Source organism: Glycine max, chromosome 13 (genome assembly GCF_000004515.6).
Source record: "Glycine max cultivar Williams 82 chromosome 13, Glycine_max_v4.0, whole genome shotgun sequence".
NCBI lineage: Eukaryota > Viridiplantae > Streptophyta > Magnoliopsida > Fabales > Fabaceae > Glycine > Glycine max.
In genome coordinates, this window is record NC_038249.2 from 29,838,872 (window position 1) to 29,855,878 (window position 17,007).

General features: G+C 30.6%; 2 protein-coding genes across 4 annotated transcripts; one reads left to right on the forward strand and one right to left on the reverse strand.

The window, feature by feature from the left end:
• The first annotated feature begins 1,019 nt into the window (after positions 1–1,019).
• On the forward strand, positions 1,020–4,862 carry LOC100499655 (disease resistance protein). Its single transcript, NM_001250906.1, has one exon. The coding sequence runs from the start codon at positions 1,020–1,022 to the stop codon at positions 4,860–4,862; it is 3,843 nt and encodes a 1,280-aa protein (NP_001237835.1).
• Positions 4,863–13,409: 8,547 nt separating this feature from the next.
• LOC100526949 (uncharacterized) lies at positions 13,410–16,469 on the reverse strand. Of its 3 annotated transcripts, none has more exons than XM_041007774.1 (5): positions 16,321–16,469; positions 14,706–14,834; positions 14,361–14,633; positions 14,001–14,111; positions 13,410–13,905 (listed from the first exon to the last, which is right to left on the reverse strand). In XM_041007774.1, exons 2-5 carry the CDS (start codon positions 14,817–14,819, stop codon positions 13,864–13,866), a joined length of 540 nt encoding a protein of 179 aa, XP_040863708.1. In that variant the 5' UTR covers positions 14,820–14,834; positions 16,321–16,469; the 3' UTR covers positions 13,410–13,863.
• Positions 16,470–17,007: the final 538 nt, after the last annotated feature.

Below are 17,007 nucleotides of genomic sequence, written 5' to 3' on the forward strand. Positions count from 1 at the left end.
TTGGTGGAATTTTCTTATTGAAATGAGTTTAATTGCAGCCTTTGAAAATGAAATGTTTAACTAATAAGGGTTTGTAAAGTTGATGAGGCATGCAATTCTCTTTACTGGTTGGAAATTGCAATCAGCTAACTTCAAGGATCAAGCTGCTACATTTTAAAGTTGGTATGGGATATTTTGATTGAACCATGTTGATACTTGATAGCTAGCTTGAACAATTTTCTTTGTTGAATTATTGTAATGCGCAGAACTTTTAATAATGTCTAACTATTATTATTATGCATTAGAGAGATGAAGGGGTGTCGGTACAATTAATGTTCCACCAAACTTTGGTCCTACAAATTCTTTCACGCTCTAAATATTATTAATTTTTTTAAGGGTATATTTAATAAAATTAATTAAAATGTTAGTTGATAATTAGAAATTAAAAAATTAATTTATTAAATTAAAAGTGTTAAGTAATATTAAATATTGAATAAAAATATAAAATAACACAAAAACAATAAAATTAAGATTTGTTTAAAAAATATAATAAGAGAAATAAGTAAATATATCAAAGATAAAAATAAAAAAATATAACAAAAATTAAAAGTTAGAATTAAACGTTTTAAAAAATAAACAATATGTCTAAAAATATTAAAAATTACTAAGAAACTATTAAAAATACTAGTTAAACAATTTATAGTGCCTTAAGATAATTTCTTCCTTTATAATTATTTAAATATCTAATTTTTAATAAATAATATTTTTTTATACTATTTTTACTCATAAAATTAAAACAAACAAGTGTTGGTTAATATCCCACGAGCTACCCTCAGCAGAATCATAGCCACGCATTAATTCATGGGATACAGCTGTTAAAGTTTGTCTTGTCGGGAAGACTCAACAGTTATTGGTTGACTCAATCTTAATTAAAGCCATCCTTCATAAAATTGCCTATCACTGATTTGATCAGTTCATGAACCCTGCACTTCACTTCAAATTACTCATTTCCATTCATCCACTCAACTCCCTTTCCTACCATGGCACTAGAATTGGTCGGTGGTGCTCTTCTTTCTGCTTTCCTTCAGGCTGCGTTTCAGAAGCTTGCTTCTCATCAAATTCGGGACTTCTTTCGTGGAAGAAAGCTTGATCAAAAGCTGCTCAACAACTTGGAAATCAAGCTGAACTCCATACAGGCTCTGGCTGATGATGCAGAACTAAAGCAGTTCAGAGATCCACGTGTCAGGAACTGGCTTCTTAAGGTCAAAGATGCTGTGTTTGACGCAGAGGATCTCTTGGATGAAATACAACATGAGATCTCCAAATGCCAGGTCGACGCTGAAGCTGAAGCTGAGTCTCAAACCTGCACTTGCAAGGTACCAAATTTCTTCAAATCTTCTCCTGTTAGTTCCTTTTACAAGGAAATTAAGTCAAGGATGGAACAGGTCCTTGAGGACCTTGAAAATCTTGCTAGCCAAAGTGGCTATCTAGGTTTGAAAAATGCAAGTGGTGTTGGATCAGGATTTGGTGGTGCAGTATCACAGCAATCACAATCAACATCTTTGCTTGTTGAACGTGTTATTTATGGCAGAGATGATGACAAAGAAATGATCTTTAATTGGCTCACATCTGACATTGACAATTGTAACAAACCATCAATATTTTCTATTGTGGGCATGGGTGGGTTGGGTAAGACCACACTTGCCCAACATGTATTCAATGACCCAAGGATAGAAAATAAATTTGATATCAAAGCTTGGGTCTGTGTTTCAGATGAATTTGATGTTTTCAATGTAACAAGAACAATTCTTGAGGCAGTCACTAAGTCCACTGATGATAGTAGAAACCGAGAAATGGTTCAGGGAAGGTTGAAAGAAAAATTGACAGGAAAGAGATTTTTTCTTGTTTTGGATGATGTTTGGAACAGAAATCAAAAGGAATGGGAAGCTTTGCAAACTCCTCTTAATGATGGGGCTCCAGGGAGTAAAATTGTTGTCACTACACGTGACAAGAAAGTTGCTTCAATAGTGGGATCAAATAAAACACATTGCTTAGAGCTGTTGCAAGATGATCATTGCTGGCAATTGTTGGCTAAACATGCATTCCAAGATGATAGTCATCAACCAAATGCAGACTTCAAGGAGATTGGTACGAAGATAGTAGCAAAATGTAAAGGACTGCCTCTGGCTTTGACAACAATTGGAAGTCTATTACACCAAAAATCATCTATTTCAGAATGGGAAGGCATATTGAAAAGCGAGATATGGGAATTTTCAGAAGAGGATAGCTCTATTGTCCCTGCTTTAGCACTAAGCTATCACCACCTCCCTTCCCGTCTCAAGAGATGTTTTGCTTATTGCGCCTTATTCCCCAAAGATTACAGGTTTGGCAAGGAGGGTTTAATTCAGTTGTGGATGGCGGAAAACTTTTTACAATGTCATCAACAGAGTAGGAGTCCAGAAGAAGTCGGTGAACAATACTTCAACGATCTTTTGTCAAGGTCCTTCTTTCAACAATCAAGCAACATAGAGGGAAAACCTTTTGTCATGCATGACCTTCTCAATGATTTGGCAAAATATGTTTGTGGGGACTTCTGCTTCAGGTTGGAAGATGATCAACCAAAACATATACCAAAGACAACCCGTCATTTTTCAGTTGCAAGCAATCACGTTAAATGCTTTGATGGGTTTGGAACTTTATACAATGCTGAAAGGTTACGCACATTTATGTCATTAAGTGAGGAAACGAGTTTTCATAACTACAGTCGTTGGTATTGCAAGATGTCAACACGTGAATTATTCTCCAAGTTTAAGTTCTTACGTGTCTTATCTGTGTCTGATTATTCTAACCTAACAGAGTTGCCTGACTCCGTAGGTAATCTTAAATATCTCCATTCCTTAGACCTCTCAAATACTGGCATAGAAAAACTACCTGAATCAACATGTTCACTCTACAACTTGCAAATACTGAAGCTAAATGGTTGTAAACATTTGAAGGAGCTGCCCTCAAATTTGCATAAACTCACTGATTTGCATCGCCTTGAATTAATGTATACTGGAGTGAGAAAGGTACCAGCACATTTGGGAAAACTGGAGTATCTTCAAGTATTAATGAGTTCGTTTAATGTTGGCAAAAGTAGGGAGTTCAGTATCCAGCAGCTAGGAGAACTCAATCTTCATGGAAGTCTATCAATTGAGAACCTGCAGAATGTTGAGAATCCCTCTGATGCATTGGCTGTGGATTTAAAAAATAAAACACACCTTGTCGAGCTAGAGTTAGAATGGGATTCAGACTGGAACCCCGATGATTCAACAAAAGAAAGGGATGAAATTGTAATCGAGAATCTACAGCCTTCCAAACACTTGGAGAAGTTGACGATGAGGAACTATGGGGGTAAACAATTTCCTAGTTGGTTATCGGATAATTCATCATTGAATGTGGTGTCCTTAAGCTTGAGGAACTGTCAATCTTGCCAACGTTTGCCTCCCCTTGGACTTTTGCCATTTCTGAAGGAGCTTTCAATTGAAGGGCTTGATGGGATTGTGAGTATTAATGCTGATTTTTTCGGGAGTAGCTCTTGTTCATTTACATCCTTGGAATCTTTGAGGTTCTCCAATATGAAGGAATGGGAAGAATGGGAATGTAAAGGTGTGACAGGTGCTTTTCCACGTCTTCAACGTCTTTCTATAGGGTATTGTCCCAAGCTGAAAGGTTTGCCTCCCCTTGGACTTTTGCCATTTCTGAAGGAGCTTTCAATTGAAGGGCTTGATGGGATTGTGAGTATTAATGCTGATTTTTTCGGGAGTAGCTCTTGTTCATTTACATCCTTGGAATCTTTGAAGTTCTCCGATATGAAGGAATGGGAAGAATGGGAATGTAAAGGTGTGACAGGTGCTTTTCCACGTCTTCAACGTCTTTCTATAAGGTATTGTCCCAAGCTGAAAGGTTTGCCTCCCCTTGGACTTTTGCCATTTCTGAAGGAGCTTTCAATTCAAAGGCTTGATGGGATTGTGAGTATTAATGCTGATTTTTTCGGGAGTAGCTCTTGTTCATTTACATCCTTGGAATCTTTGGATTTCTACGATATGAAGGAATGGGAAGAATGGGAATGTAAAGGTGTGACAGGTGCTTTTCCACGTCTTCAACGTCTTTCTATATATAATTGTCCCAAGCTGAAATGGCACTTGCCAGAGCAACTATCTCATTTAAATCGTCTAGGGATTTCTGGATGGGACTCTCTAACGACCATTCCGCTAGATATCTTCCCAATACTCAGGGAGCTTGATATCAGGGAGTGTCTTAATCTACAGGGGATTTCACAGGGGCAGACTCATAATCATCTCCAGCGTCTGAGTATGAGAGAGTGCCCCCAATTAGAATCATTGCCTGAAGGAATGCATGTCCTCCTTCCATCTCTTGATTATCTGGGCATAATTCGTTGTCCAAAAGTTGAAATGTTTCCCGAAGGAGGTTTGCCATCAAATTTAAAAAATATGCATCTCTATGGTAGTTACAAACTTATGTCCTCATTGAAAAGTGCCTTGGGAGGCAATCACTCTCTAGAAACCTTACGGATTGGAGGAGTGGATGTTGAGTGTCTTCCTGAGGAAGGTGTACTGCCACACTCTCTTGTTACTCTAGACATCAGTCATTGTGAAGATCTAAAAAGACTGGACTACAAAGGTCTCTGCCACCTCTCCTCTCTCAAGGAATTGACTCTTTGGAACTGCCGCAGGCTCCAATGCTTACCAGAGGAGGGTCTGCCCAAATCCATTTCAACTTTGACAATTCGGAGGTGTGGGTTTCTCAAACAACGTTGCCGGGAACCCCAAGGCGAAGACTGGCCAAAGATTGCTCACATTGAAGACGTGGATATAAGGTAGTGAGGTTGATTATAAAGAATAATGGTGAAAGATGTAGATGCTTCTCTATTGCCTGCAATTTACTAATTAATTGTTTTCTAAACTTATTTTTGCTTTCTGCTTGCTGGACGCCGCCGCTCTGTTATTTATTATTCGACTAAATAATTGTTTAATACAGTTTCAAGTGATTGATTCTGCTTGGATAAAATATTTCACTCTTGAATTTTACTACTAATTTATTCGATAAATTATTATGTTATCCACATTATATTTTTGACATATTGTTTATTAACTTGAAGAGTTTTAAGTTCTAAAGAGATGATAGGCTTAATATAATTAAAGGTAATTTCAATCCCTACATGTTGAGTAATATGGAATTTAATTTATTACATTACGTGTCATTTATATAAAAAAATTTCTTTTAAAAAAAAAGATCAAAATTGAACTTTAAAAATAAATTAGAGAACTAAAATAATAATTAAACTTATAATTTATTACTCTTACCATGTAATAAGACTCTTTCAATTCATCCATATTCTTTAATAAAATTGATTAATTTAAGTTAGTAATATTAAATTTATTAGTAACTTATATTATTTTTTAAAATTATCTTTAAAATTATTGAGACTCATCATCAATCTTTTTTTCACTTAATTACTTTCTAGCTAATTAATGAATATGTGTTAATCTTTTTCTTTGATCCTTATAAGAGAGAATGTATTTATCTTTTTAATTGATATTTATTATAAAATAATTAAGAGTATTCTGATAAAAAAAATAATTAATGTGAAAGAGAACCTAAAAATAATATTATAAAAAAGAAAAATATCTTATTGATGGAGGTAGTAATTGAAGCGTACATATAAATTTATATTAAAATTCAAATAATACTTCAATCAATTACTATATAATCATTTATAAATAAAAAATAATTATAATATATATATATATATATCAAATTTTATTTTTAATTAATTTTATATAATTAATTAACTTCTTTATCAAAAAAACAACTTAAAAAAACACTATAATTAATTAAATACATAAAAAACAAATATATAATAATTATAAATAAAAATAAAACAATAAATTTTCAAAACAAAAATGAAAATAATCTATTTTTTTATTAAAAATATATTAACTATTTCAGAAAAACATTCTAAATAACATATTATAATTAAAAAAATACAATAAATATTTAAAAACATACATCAAAATAATCTATTTTTATTTAAAAAACAAACAATAGCTATTTAAAAATAAAATAAAATAAATATATTTGCTATTGAAAAATAACTATTTAAAAACATAATTCAAAATAAACTATTTTTATTTAAAAAAAGAAACAATAGCTATTTAAAAAATAAAATTAATATATTTACAATTAAAGAAGATTAACTATTTAAAAACATAATTCAAAATATAATTTTTTTATTTAAAAAAAATGGCTATTTAAAAAATAAAATTAATATATTTACAATTAAAAAATTAACTATTTAAAAACATAATTCAAAATAAACTATTTTTATTTATAAAAAAAAATAAAAAATGGATATTGAAAAACAAAAATAAAATTAATATATGTACAATTAAAAAAATTAAATATTTAAAAACATAATTCAAAATAAACTATTTTTATTTTAAAAAAACAATATATATTTAAAAACAAAAATAAAATTAAGATATTTACAATATAAAAAATTAACTATTTAAAAACGTAATTCAAAATAAAATATTTTTATTTTAAAAAAGAAACAATAAATATTTAAAAACAAAAATAATATTAATATACTTACAATTAAAAAAATTACCATTTAAAAGCATAATTCAAAATTATCTATTTTTATTTAAAAAGTAAACAATAACTATTTACAAACAGAAAACAAAATAATATATTCATATTTAATAAAAACAATAACAATTTAGAAACAAAAATCAAAATAGTACTTTTTATAAATAAAAAATATTTACTATTAAAAAAATAAATTAATTTATTAATAATTTAAAAACATACAAATTACATAAATACGAATTTATGTAATCCATGTGTTTTTTTAATTATTAAACCATCCGGATTAGTTAATCTGTATAACTCATATGGATTACTTAATCCGTATGTGTTATACGGATTCCAAAGAAGACAAAGCAACCATTAAAGAAGGGAAGAAGAAACCTTACCTCGACGATGGAAATGTCCTCAAAGCTAGCAATGGAAGTAGTCAACGGCGGTAGCACAACACAAAACAAAGAAGAGGATGCAAGAAGACGAAGGAAGAAGAAGTGGCGTACGGACGAAGAATAGGAGGGAAGGTTTTTAAAATTTAAGTGAAAGACATTTTTGTTACTTCACTTAAATTATTGATACACAAGCAATATTACAGGGTGTATCTAGCAATATCGTTCCTATATATAAGCAATTGAAAGGGGAAGAGGAGGGTTTGCCCAGAAACCAAACAACAAAGACTTGCCAAAGATTGCTCACATTGAATTCCTTGGAGATTTCACCATGGTAATGGTGTTGATTTTTTTAACCATGGTAATCCAATTAGCAGTATTTAGGGGGGAAATGAGTTTGTCTGACCATACTAATATTCAATACGACAAAGTACATTTTTGCATTAGTTGAATTTTCCGTTTGCCATTTTTTTGTAATAAAACTGGTATATGATAATTGGTTATAAAAATGAGTCAAATTATTTCTTAACTTTAACGTTCAAATGGAAAATTTTATGCTATATGACCATGCTGCGGTGAAGAACTCACTAAACTCATTCTAAATGAAGTGCTTATAAGTTGTATCCGATCGATATATTTTCAATTGATGTCATCGTATTGGTCGACATGACATAAGGGATAAAATGTTTGAAGTTTAGATTAGGCACATCAGAGTCATTATGATGAATTTAAAAGGAGATTGGATGTTCGGAGTGTAAGAATTTAGGACTCTTGGATTTTATGGTTTGGATGATAAAAGTATTTTTAGTCTTTACTATTAACTTCTTAGCAAAAGGTCAAGGGTAACACTCACTAGTATCTATGGTATAATATTACTATATGATGCTTAATTTTTTTTTCTAAATTTCTAAAATAAATGCTATTTATCTACTTCAAAATGAACTTTTAAGATAAAAAATAAGAATTCCAGATTTTAGAAACAACAACAAAATCTTATATCATGAGATGAAGTCGGTTACATGAATCACATAACCTTATTTGACACAATTGAAAATTGAAATTTCAGAAATTAATACATTATTAAATCTTATGACTCCCTTGATGAGTTGCTCTAATGTTTTTTTCAATTTCTCTTTTTCTTAAGCTAAAAATCGTAACATCTACTATTCTAACTGATGCCTCTTGTCATCTTTTTTGTAAATGCCCAAAGATTTTGAAAATGTTAGAAGAAAAATATTTGAGAGACGTTTTTTTTTACTCATTTTAAAGGAATGGTAAATAATTAATTTTAAATTTTAGAGGGATGATAAATAATGAAAAAGAGCAAACTATGTTTTTTGTACTTTAACTTTTTAAAAAAATTTGTTTTTGTCCCTGAACTTTTTGAAGACTAATCATAGTCCTCCAACTTGTATTCCATTTATGATTTTCGTCTTTTTGGATGTTAACTAATTAATGAGTGACACTTGATTTATTATTATTGTTGTTGTTTTATTTTATTACATTTCCTGACAACTAAAAATCATCAGAAATTATTATTTTTTTCTTTATTTTCCAAATTTGTCTCTTGTCTTTCTTCTCCCTCATGTACAATTCTTCTCCAGCACACTCCCACTGTCACTACTACCCCTTCCACCTCCACCCACCATCATTGCTACTTCCCTGAAAATGCTTTATCAATCCAACAAGTTTCTTGAGTAGGAATGTTTATGGATCCAGGTCTACCCTTGACCCAACCCGATCCAATTGTGTTGGGTTGGTTTTTTTAAGTGTTTATGTTAAATTCGACCCAACTCAATTAAGTCTTGATTATATACAAATTGGATAACAAGATCTATTTTTTAACTTAATTCAACTATACATAACTCATATCATATAATTAAATTTATTATTATATATAAATTACTTATTAAATACAAAACACATTAATTTTTAGTTCACATAATTTATTAAATTAAATCACCCATGAATTTTTTCTTTAAGTAAATATTTTTATAATTGTCTTGATTTTGTTTATGTTTGTCATGCTAATACAATATTTTATTTATATCTAAAATAAAAATATCGTATTAGAGTTGAAATACTTAACTCTATTAGTCAAATATTGTCTCTTTTAAATGCATTTAGTCATTATATACTTACAAAGTTTTAGGAAAAACAAATTATTATTCTAAAAAAATTTAGTTTTTGCTTTTGTATTTTTTTGTGGTTTTGTTCTTTTGGTCAATTGTCGAAGTGGGTGTTGGCAACAACGGGGTTTTAGATAATGAGTTTTATTTATTTATTTTGTGTGTGTGTGCAAAGGGGTTTTAGATAATGAGTTTTATTTATTTATTTTGTGCGTGTGTGGAAAAGAGCCGTCATGTTATTGTTGTAGTTTGAGGTGGTTGAGGGAGCAAACAAGGTGCAATAGAGGAATTGCAAGATCTATTTGATGGTAACAATGAAGGTTGATGGTGGTTTGAAAATTTGTAAACAGGGTGGTTTGAAGACTTGCGAGATCTGCGTAGGGTTTGAAGATTTAGTGTCCATGGCCATGGATTTGACTTTACCCATTAAAAATTGAATCTTGGCTAAATTTGAAGAATGAAGCTTACCCGTTTCCATGAAATTTGAAGAATGAAGCTTACCTTTGAGTTTGTTGATCTGATTTGTGTTTCAATCTTAATTTGAAATTGTGCATAAGATGAATTTTGATTTAGGCTAATCATTTTTGTGCTTGAATTAAAAATTGAGATATAGCAATTTGTGAAGGCTTTTAGCTGCTAGAATATGTTCAAGACTTTTCAAATAAGTTATTCATGTAACTTTTGGCAATTTTTAGCCACCAAGAAATAAAATAAAATAATAATAAACGAATATTATGACACCATTTAATGTCTAAAATAAATAGAAATGATGAAAACTGTGAATGTAATAAAAGTTGAAAGATTAAGAACAGTTTTCAAAAAGTTTCAGGATGAAAGACAAAAATTTGAAAAAGTTAAAGGATGAAAAGCATAGTTTGCTCTAGAAAAAAAATTATAAGAACCAAAATCAAAACATGCTTATTTTATAGAAACTAAAAATATAGTTAAGCCTAAGAGTATATATAAAAGAGTAATAGGTGAATGTGTCAACCATCAAACCACCATTTCATATATCAACAATGTGATGGACCTTTATAGAAGACCCTTCTTCAAAAGGACAAATGTTTTCAATAGGATTACACAAATTCTTCCATCTAACGGAAATTCTATGTTCCATTTCTAATCTGAGTAGATTTTTGTGATCATCTACTACTTTTCATTGATTTCATGCATAAAAGATAAACTGCTCTGTCAAAAAAAAGAAGATAAACTGCCCTTATAAGCAAAATGCACCTGTGTAGGGAGTAAACTACAGATAGGTAGGGTTTTGCCGTAAAAAATTAAACACGTAAAGCCAAGTTGCAAAAGATTGTAGCTTCCATGACAGAATGCTTTGCTTCATATCATTTATTCCAGAAAGGTCCAAATTTTTTAAGTGGCATTATCTACATGCAAAAATCAAAAGGTCAGGGGAAGTTGACAGAAGAAAAAAGGAGCGAAAAGGAAGCAGAGGCTTGGGTGGTGGTGAGTCATCATATCATATATACACAAACTTACGCTCCAGAACATCTTGCCATCAATAAGGTCAAAAGGAACAGGACCAAATTTTCTAAATAATTGTTTTCTAAATTTATTTTTGCTTTCCGCTGAGTTATTTATTATTGGACAAAATAATTGTTTAATATAGTTTAAACGCCGCGCTGAGTTATTTATTATTGGACAAAATAATTGTTTAATATAGTTTAAAGTGATTTTAGTCCCTGGATATTGTGTAATACGGAATTCTGTTTATTGAATTATGTCATTTACATAACTCTCAAAGGATTCACTGCTGGGTTTCTCCTTTTAATTTGCCAAAGCCTGAAATTTGTCTGGTCTTAGCCACATTGGTGCATGCTGCTGTGAATTAAGAGCAGCTAATGATTTGTAGGCATCCTGTTCAGCGTTTCACCCGTTTTGTAGACTTATATTATCATTGGTTGATGCTGTTCATGCTTTCTAGTATTTGTTACTTTTTTCATTAGTTATATTGTTTGTTATCGTCGTGAGTTCAAAGGATCAATCACAAATGGGATGAAATTTTAATTGGATTTATGAAATCTAATTTATGTAGTTACTACTTTTTTTTCTCCTTTTTATGATTCAGTGATTTATTTTTTATTTGATACCAACATAAATAACACCTTAAGCTCCCCGGTAATATCTCAAATATTTTTATAAGCTTCAATGGATCGACTATTGAGCTAATTCTTGGTCGGAGTAACACTATCTAATATTTTGAATTAGGTCTTTATCTCTATATTATTATGAAGTATTGGTATGTTTAAGGCCAATGTCACAAATAATTTGTTAGCATGAGAAAATGTTTTCTATATGAAGATGAGATAGTTATAAAATCAACGCGTTACTCCTCTAGACAATAAAGTCCAAGTAATATTTCTCTTAATGTAATTAAACATTATTTAGGGAAAAAATGAATTTATTTGGTCACACTAAATGAAATGTTTAAGTAATACAGGTTTGTAAAATTTGATGACTGTAAGTACAAATCTATGAGGTATGTAATTCTCTTTAGTGGTTTCAAATTACTATACGCTAAATACAAGGCTTAAGCTGCTAGATTTTGAAGTCTTTTTTTTTTCCTGATTGAAACAAGTTGATACTCAATAACTTGCCTGAACAATTTTTCTTTGTTGAATTTTGCAGTGTGTAGAACTTTATAGTCTATTATTATGCATTATAAATGTTATTTGATTTTAATGGTCAACTGGTCATTGGTTTATTTATTTTAGAGGATGAACGGGTTGCCTTTTTAGTCTATTATCATTGTTTTCCCTTTAAACATCTCTTTTCATATATCATGCTGTTATATCGTTTTGTTTGACATTTCTTTCAGGCTATGACTCAGTTAGTTGCTAAATCATGTGAAGATGCCCGGCAAAAGGTTTGTTGTGGCTTTGGCTTTCCTTAAATTTTTTTGTAAGGTTTCAGTTAGCAATTTAAGGAAATAATAATAGTGTAGTTGTGGAAAGAATGAAATTCTCCCTCTCTCGGTGAATATTATCCGCTTTTTTAACTTGAATTATTTTTATAGTATCCTAAAAGAATTGAAATTTATAGAGATACTGTAGAGTTTCATGTGAAAGTCAAAAGTCGATCATAAAAATAAATAAAAAATATAACATAAAGGAACAATAAAAACTATAGAAAAATATATTAGTGAACACTTTTATCATCAATTTGATATATTTTAACTTATTAATATATACCGAAGTCATTTAGAAATATAGGTGAAAATTAACATGATCAATGCAACTGCGTTAATATTAACAAAGATAAATAAAATCAATTATGATTAGTGTAAGTGATAGTGACTTGTGTCTCTTAATTAAATGATTAATGATTTGAATTCTATTTGACATTTAGGTATGAAATAAATTGTATTGCGAGAAAAATATAACTTTTATATCTACAAATATTGTTGTTATAATATTAACATAATGACTTCATTAATTCATTAATTTAAAACCTCCATGATGTTGGTGACAATGAGGTTTTGAATAATGGTTTTTTTTTTTGCAAAGAAATCATCATGTTGCTATCATAATTCAATTGTGATGAATCCCATGAATCATATGACTATGATAAGGAACTTGTGAAAGGTGATTGAGGGATCAAATGGATTGGAAAAGAGGAATTGTGAGATCTATTTTGTGGTATTGATGAAGGTTAACAATGATTTAAGAATCTACTTAAGATTTAAAGACTCCCTGTCCATGATGGATTTGACTTTAACCACTAAAAATTAAATCTTCGTTAAATTTGAAGAATGAAGCTTAACTCCAAGTTTGTTGACCTAATTTGTGTTTCCATCTTAATTTGAAATTGTGCATGTGATGAATTTGGATTTATGCTAATATTTTTTGTGCTTGAATTTAAAATTGGAATATAGCAATCTTTGACGGTTTTTAATACAAGAATATGTCTAAGACTTTTTAAATAAATTATTCATGTAATTTATGGCAATTTTTAGTGACTAGAAAACATACTAAAATAAAATAATAATCAAAGAAAATGGTCATGTCACCCATTAGCATTAAAAAATAGACAAAAATGAAGAAAACCATAAACAAAATAAAAGTTGAAGGACTAAGATCAATCTCAAAAGAGTCAGGAATGAAAACTAGAAATTTGAAGAAGATAAAGGACGAAAACATAGTTTGCTCTAAAAAAAATTACATGAACCAAAATCAAAACATGATAATCTTAGAGGAACTAAAAGCATATTTATCCCTACCAGTATATATAAGAAAAGAGCAATGGGTGAAAGTGTCCAACCATCAAACCAGCATTTCATATATCAGCAATGCAATGGGCCTTTATAGTCCAAGACCCTACTTCAAAAGGCCATAGGTTTTCAATAGGATTACATAAATTCTTCCATCAAAGCCAATTGAACAACCATACTAGATATATTAAGGATGTGCTCAAACAACAGAAAATTCTATGTTCCATTTCTAATATCTGAGTAGATTCTTATGATCATCTACTACTTGTCATTTACTTCATGCATAAAAGATAAACTGCTTCGTCAAAAAAAAAAAAAAAAAACAAAACTGCCCTTATAACAAAATGTGGCAATTTGAATCTTTGGTGAGCAAAGTGCACCAGTCTAGGGAATTAACTACAGATAGGTAGGGTTTTGCCTTTCAAAATTAAACATACAAAGCCATGCTGCAAAAGATTGTAGCTTCCATGACAGAATGCTTTGCTTCAGATCATTTATTCCAGAAAGGTCCAAATTTTTTAAGTGGCGTTATCTACATCCAAAAATTAAAAGATCAGGGGAAGTTCACAGAAGAAAAAAGGAAGCAGAGGCTTGTGTGGTGAGTCATCATATCATACACAAACTTACCCTCCAGAACATCTTGCCATCAATAAGGTCATAAGGAACAGGACCAAATTTTCTTGAATCATTGCTGTTATACTTGTTATCTCCCTCAACCCAAACGGCACCCTTTGGCACCTATAGAGGGAAGGCATACTTAGACAATGAAATCTCCAAAACACATTCAGCGATGGAAAAAATTAATTATTGTCAGAATTTTCTAGACCAAAGGCCATCGAATATCATGCCAATTCTTAATGTGAAGAAGCAAGGATGCTAGATACCAGTCATCCCAAAAATAACAATTAAAATACTGGCAAAGCAAAACCCATAATCAAAATGATCACAAAAAATGGGAATTTAATTTTCATAAGAATTTGACCATACCACAATCGTCTTAGACTTATCACCGTTATCAGGAGAGGAAATGTGTGTAAAACTATCACCCTCATATTCATTGGTCTCAGGATTGGAAATGTATGTAACGCTATCACCCTCCAATCCAACCACACGTTTGGTCATAAAGTGCCTAGGGTGTTGAGGATTGCGCAAGACTACAATATCTCCACAAGTAACTTTACCAAACCGGGGTGAGATCTTTTCCATTAAGAACACACCTGTTTTCAAATCGATAGTAGGAAGCATGCTAGGACCATAGGTCTGCAGCAGCACTAGAAGTGTTTACTTGATAAAATAGAATTTAAGACAGGTTGACATAGAAATCATGCTTACCACAGCAGGGGCGATCAAATAGGTTTGGGTAACGTGTATAAAACAGTAGATCTTAGAAAACCTCCATCCTGCTTTAATAATAGGCACAAATGCCTCCAGGTTTCTCAATATCATCACTTCCGTTTTCCTCAGCAGGTACAAATCCCAAATACTGTTATCCTAAGTGGAAAAGAAAACAAGTGCTCTGCTCACCATTAGCAAACCTAAAACATGTCAGATGTGAGTGTTAGTATGAAGAAGGACGAATAGCAAGGGTTTTGCAGCAGATGAAGTTTGGGTCAGAGATAATGGTGGTGTAGGTGGATCAAAAGGTGTCAGATAAATAAGATGATGGGAGAAAAGAAAATTGAGAAAAAGAATAAATAAAAAAAAAGTATGTATGTTTATTGTTAGCTCATTATATAACACAGAAGTAGCACTATCACATTATTTTCTACTTGACAAACCAAATTCAACTTTTTCTCAATTTTTATGACAATGTATCAATCAAACAGCATCAAGAAAGAAGTTGTATATCTCTTGGTGACGCAAAAGTTTATTCGCGGGTCAAGTATATAATATCAATGTACCTTTCCATAAAATCAACTCTCACGACTAATTTAATAACAACTACTATAGGCAAAAGTGAGATAAAAAGAAAATACAAACTGAAGTAGATTACAACAAAAGGAAGAAAAACTGCCTTCTACAAAACAACCCTGCAGCAAGTAATAACCCAATTGCCATTATAAGCATTTGATGCTAACAAATTTAGATGCCAGAGTTAAACAAATAGTAGTAAATCAAACACTGCAAAATTCATTCATCAAGTGTCTGTTTGGAAATTAGAATTCTTTAATTTTAGTCAAACAATCGAGAATTTTCAAATTCTCTCCTTTTAGTCAGAAATTAGACTTCCTTAATTTTAGTTAACTGAAATTTATGTTTAAAATTTCTTGAATTTTAAAATCTTCCAAATAAAATATTCAAACACCAAATTTTATCTTAAAGAATTTTAAATTCCTATTTAAATTATTTTCCCTGTTATAAATAGTTCATCCAAACAGTGTGCAATGGCTTTTTTTAAAAATTCTGCCTCAACAATGAACACCTCGTCCTTTTTCAAACTAAAAAAGTTATGAAACCTAGTAGAGATTAGAAGAATCATAAACAAACAGTAGATATTATCATTCTAATTATAAAATCTAGGGTTTTAAATATCAATAGCGGTCTCATTTCGGTTTTATTGTGTTCACTGATATCGCGGCAATTAAAATGCAACAGTTCATGATTGAGGTCATGAGCAATTAAATTTTTTTAACCTTTTTCTAAAACCTAACAGAGAAACAATGTAGAAAACCAATGCTTCGGCGTGGATATTTGCTTGCCATTGTCCCATTCCATGTAACCAATTTCAGTAAAAAAAAAAAAAAAACTGTTGAGAACACAAACAAGTAAGCAACCACACACCACCATTTCGAGGATTTGCAATACAAATTTCTTTCTCCGCGACAGAAACGCAAACGCGAAGAACCGAAACAAACACGTTCACGCTAATAAAAATAAATATAAAGGGGAACAAAGAGTCCTCCAAAATAGAAGGCGAAGAAAGAGAGAGAGAGAGAGAGAGAGTTACCGGTTATTGCTATTCTCTCTCTGATTTTGCCACCCAAACACCAAAGAGTTGCAGAAGAAGGCTTCTTTTTGCAATGAAATGTGCACAAATAATGATAGTGACGAAGCTCAGAGGCCCAAGAAGCCACTAGCAACATGGACTCCTACACCAAGCCCAACAGACAAATCATAACACCAGCCAAGTTCAAGGATTATATATAAAATATTAATAAATGTAGAACCTTCTCTAACGTAATAATCACCCACGTGGAGAAGAATTAATGAAGTCATTATGTTAATATTATAACAACAATATTTGTAGATATAAAAGTTATATTTTGAAATTATAATAAATAATTTGAATTAGGCTACAAAGTTCCTTTTAAATTGAAATGATATAATTAGTTATTTTTAAACAAATTTTGACACCAATATATTTTTTGACACCAATTTTTAAATTATAACAAACACGCACGAGTAACTTTTAGTTAATCATTAAGTTTTGTTTAGTGTACATAGTACACTACAGTTATATTAGACTTTAATTGGATAATTGCTAAAATATAATAATAATAATAATAATTTTTATGTATAAATAATTTAAAATTTAAACTTTATTCTTTTTTAATTTATTATATTTTTATAATCTTATTTATTATTTTTTAAAATATAATATATAAAATTAAATTCTATTTTCCCATAAATTAGA

Excerpts from the sequence above, each read along its gene's own strand:
- LOC100499655 (NM_001250906.1), top strand. The coding sequence starts at position 1,020 with ATGGCACTAGAATTGGTCGGTGGTGCTCTTCTTTCTGCTTTCCTTCAG.
- LOC100526949 (XM_041007774.1), bottom strand. The coding sequence starts at position 14,819 with ATGATATTGAGAAACCTGGAGGCATTTGTGCCTATTATTAAAGCAGGA. Across the intron at positions 14,634-14,705 it reads ATTTGATCGCCCCTGCTGTG|ACCTATGGTCCTAGCATGCT; the intron begins GTAAGCATGATT and ends GTGCTGCTGCAG. Across the intron at positions 14,112-14,360 it reads ATAAGTCTAAGACGATTGTG|GTGCCAAAGGGTGCCGTTTG; the intron begins GTATGGTCAAAT and ends TTCCCTCTATAG.